General features: G+C 53.0%; 1 protein-coding gene across 1 annotated transcript; it reads left to right on the forward strand.

The window, feature by feature from the left end:
• Positions 1-292: 292 nt before the first annotated feature.
• LOC125540735 lies at positions 293-2,022 on the forward strand. Its single transcript, XM_048704310.1, has 3 exons — positions 293-1,044; positions 1,340-1,486; positions 1,577-2,022. Exons 1-3 carry the CDS (start codon positions 490-492, stop codon positions 1,733-1,735), a joined length of 861 nt encoding a protein of 286 aa, XP_048560267.1. The 5' UTR covers positions 293-489; the 3' UTR covers positions 1,736-2,022.
• Positions 2,023-2,247: the final 225 nt, after the last annotated feature.

Consider the following 2,247-nt stretch of genomic DNA (forward strand, 5'->3'; position numbering starts at 1 on the left):
GGGCCACTTTTAACCACACAAGATTCCGGGTTAACCAGGGTCACTTTTTGTTTCTCTGTAAATTTTCATTGCCATTTTCTAGTAACCGAAATTAGCAAAGGGAAGAATTATCTGTGTTTTTTTCTAGATTTTTTTTTTGAGAAATTGTGTTTTTTTCTAGATACTAGAGAGAAAGCAGAGCATGGGCCAAATCCCTCCCTCGTGGGCCGGAACGCAACCGAACAGAGAACACCAGCGCTTCATATATATACATGGCCGTCCCTTCTTCCCTCTGAAAAACTCTCTGAAAAAATACCCCGCCTGACCGGCTCACCTCCGCCGCGTCCACCCCCACCCGGCTGACCGTCGGCGGCGCACCAGCCCTCTTCGCCCCGTACCCCCGCCCGACGGCCCCGCCGCCAAGAACTCGAGCTTTCTTGGCACAAGAAGCCGTTTCTTGGCCCGAGACAGCGTTTCTTGGCACAGGCCAAGAAACCCGGCGCCGGCGAGATGCCCAGAAGGCCCCGCCGGGTCCAGGCGCACCCCGTGGCGGCGCAGCTCGGAGAGGAGGGGCGCCCCCTGCGCGAGCGCCTTCGCTTCGCCGTTCGACGCGGGATGGCGCGCGGAGGCCCCGCCGTCCGCGCTCTGCTTCGGCGCGCGGTGGCGCTCGGCGGCCGGCATCTCCTCCGACCACTTCGTATGCTCCTGGGGCTCGGAGGCCGCCATCTTCTGCGGCCTTTTCGTCTCCTGTGGCGCGGCCTGGAGCTCGGCGGCCACGCCCTGCAGCGCGCCGCGCTCGCCCTCGGCCGCCCTCTTCGTCTTCTGTGGCGCGGTCTGGAGCTCAGCGGCCACGCCCTCGGCCGCCGACTCCTCGTCGCCCGCGCCCGACAGCAGGAGGCTGTGTACGGAGACGCCGATGGCGAGCCCAGGACGCCGCCGAGGCCGACAGCGCATGGCACAGCTATCTTCTACGATCCCCGTGGGCGTCGACCTCGTCCTCCCTCGCTGCCGCTGCCTCCGCCGCCGCTACCTCCGCCGCCCCAGCCCTCTCCTCCTCCTCCGGTGGTAAGTCCGTCGCCCCAGCCTTCTCCTCCTCCTCCGGTGGTAATCTACAAAACAGAGTAAACACTTGATTCAGAGAAAACTTTGTAGACTCTGAATATTGTAGCAGAGAAAACTTGTGTCAGGTACTTGTGTCAGGTTCAGAGAAAACTTTGTAGATCCTGAATGGTACATCGTAGGAAGGGTTCTTGTGTCAGGTTCAGAGAAAACTTTGTAGCAGAAATATTGTTGTGTCAAGGTTCAGAAAGGTTTAAACTTCTGTAGATGATCACCATCTTTCATTTCCTCCTCTCTTCAGGTTGTTGATGGGGTGGATGTGCCCAGGCACATAGTCGATCTTTTTGTCGACTATTGCAGGAGAAGCTGTCCGGCTAATTCAACAATTTGTCACTTTTGCGTCTTTGAAATGCAGCGCTCTCGTGATTTCACTGTTGCTACTTGGGAGGTCAGTAACTCATACACCTCTTGCTGTAAACACCATCAATTGTTCTGTTTGTGTTCCCGACATTGTTTACAGTTTTAATTTTCTTTGTAGATGCCCGGGCACTGTCATGATCTTCACAGGTTAGAGGGAGGGAGTGTCCGTTGCCCCGTGGCTGGCTGCCATGTTCGAGTACGTCCAGGACGTGATTTGGCACTGCACAGCCGCTTCCTGCACGATTTCCCCCCAGGCTGGTGGCGTCGGTACATCTGATCTTTGATGTACACAAGAAAGGTCAGGCTAACAAGTGATGCAAATCTAGTTGCTGTCATGATGCTGTGATGATGGAGACGAGGAAGCCCACCTGAAGAGTGATGCAAATTCTCTGTTTTTTCGTTCTTTAGATGATTCATTCATAGCTGAGAATGAAGAAACTCTTAGGCATGCTGCGATTTGTAAAATAGACTGCTACTCATTCAGGTTTAAAGTAAACCGGATTGAAGCTAGTGTGTACAGACTGGGATCAAGTGTTTGATCATGACTGGATCTTGCAAAACATCTTCTTAATTTCAAAACAATAGATGGATCTGTTAGCTTTTTATTGCCAGAAGACATGCTATTTTTTGCGGCTAGGCAAATCACATAACCTGACAATTCCCTGCTGTTATTCCAAACCCAGCAGCGTTACGCTAGTGTAACATTGACAGCCCAGACATTACGAATGCTTCTGCTTATTGGAAATAGCGAAGAATCAATATATATACCGCCCGTTGATTTTTTCAAAT

Source organism: Triticum urartu, chromosome 2, assembly GCF_003073215.2.
Source record: "Triticum urartu cultivar G1812 chromosome 2, Tu2.1, whole genome shotgun sequence".
Classification (NCBI taxonomy): domain Eukaryota; kingdom Viridiplantae; phylum Streptophyta; class Magnoliopsida; order Poales; family Poaceae; genus Triticum; species Triticum urartu.

Excerpts from the sequence above, each read along its gene's own strand:
- LOC125540735 (XM_048704310.1), top strand. The coding sequence starts at position 490 with ATGCCCAGAAGGCCCCGCCGGGTCCAGGCGCACCCCGTGGCGGCGCAG. Across the intron at positions 1,045-1,339 it reads CCTCTCCTCCTCCTCCGGTG|GTTGTTGATGGGGTGGATGT; the intron begins GTAAGTCCGTCG and ends TCCTCTCTTCAG. Across the intron at positions 1,487-1,576 it reads TCACTGTTGCTACTTGGGAG|ATGCCCGGGCACTGTCATGA; the intron begins GTCAGTAACTCA and ends TTTTCTTTGTAG.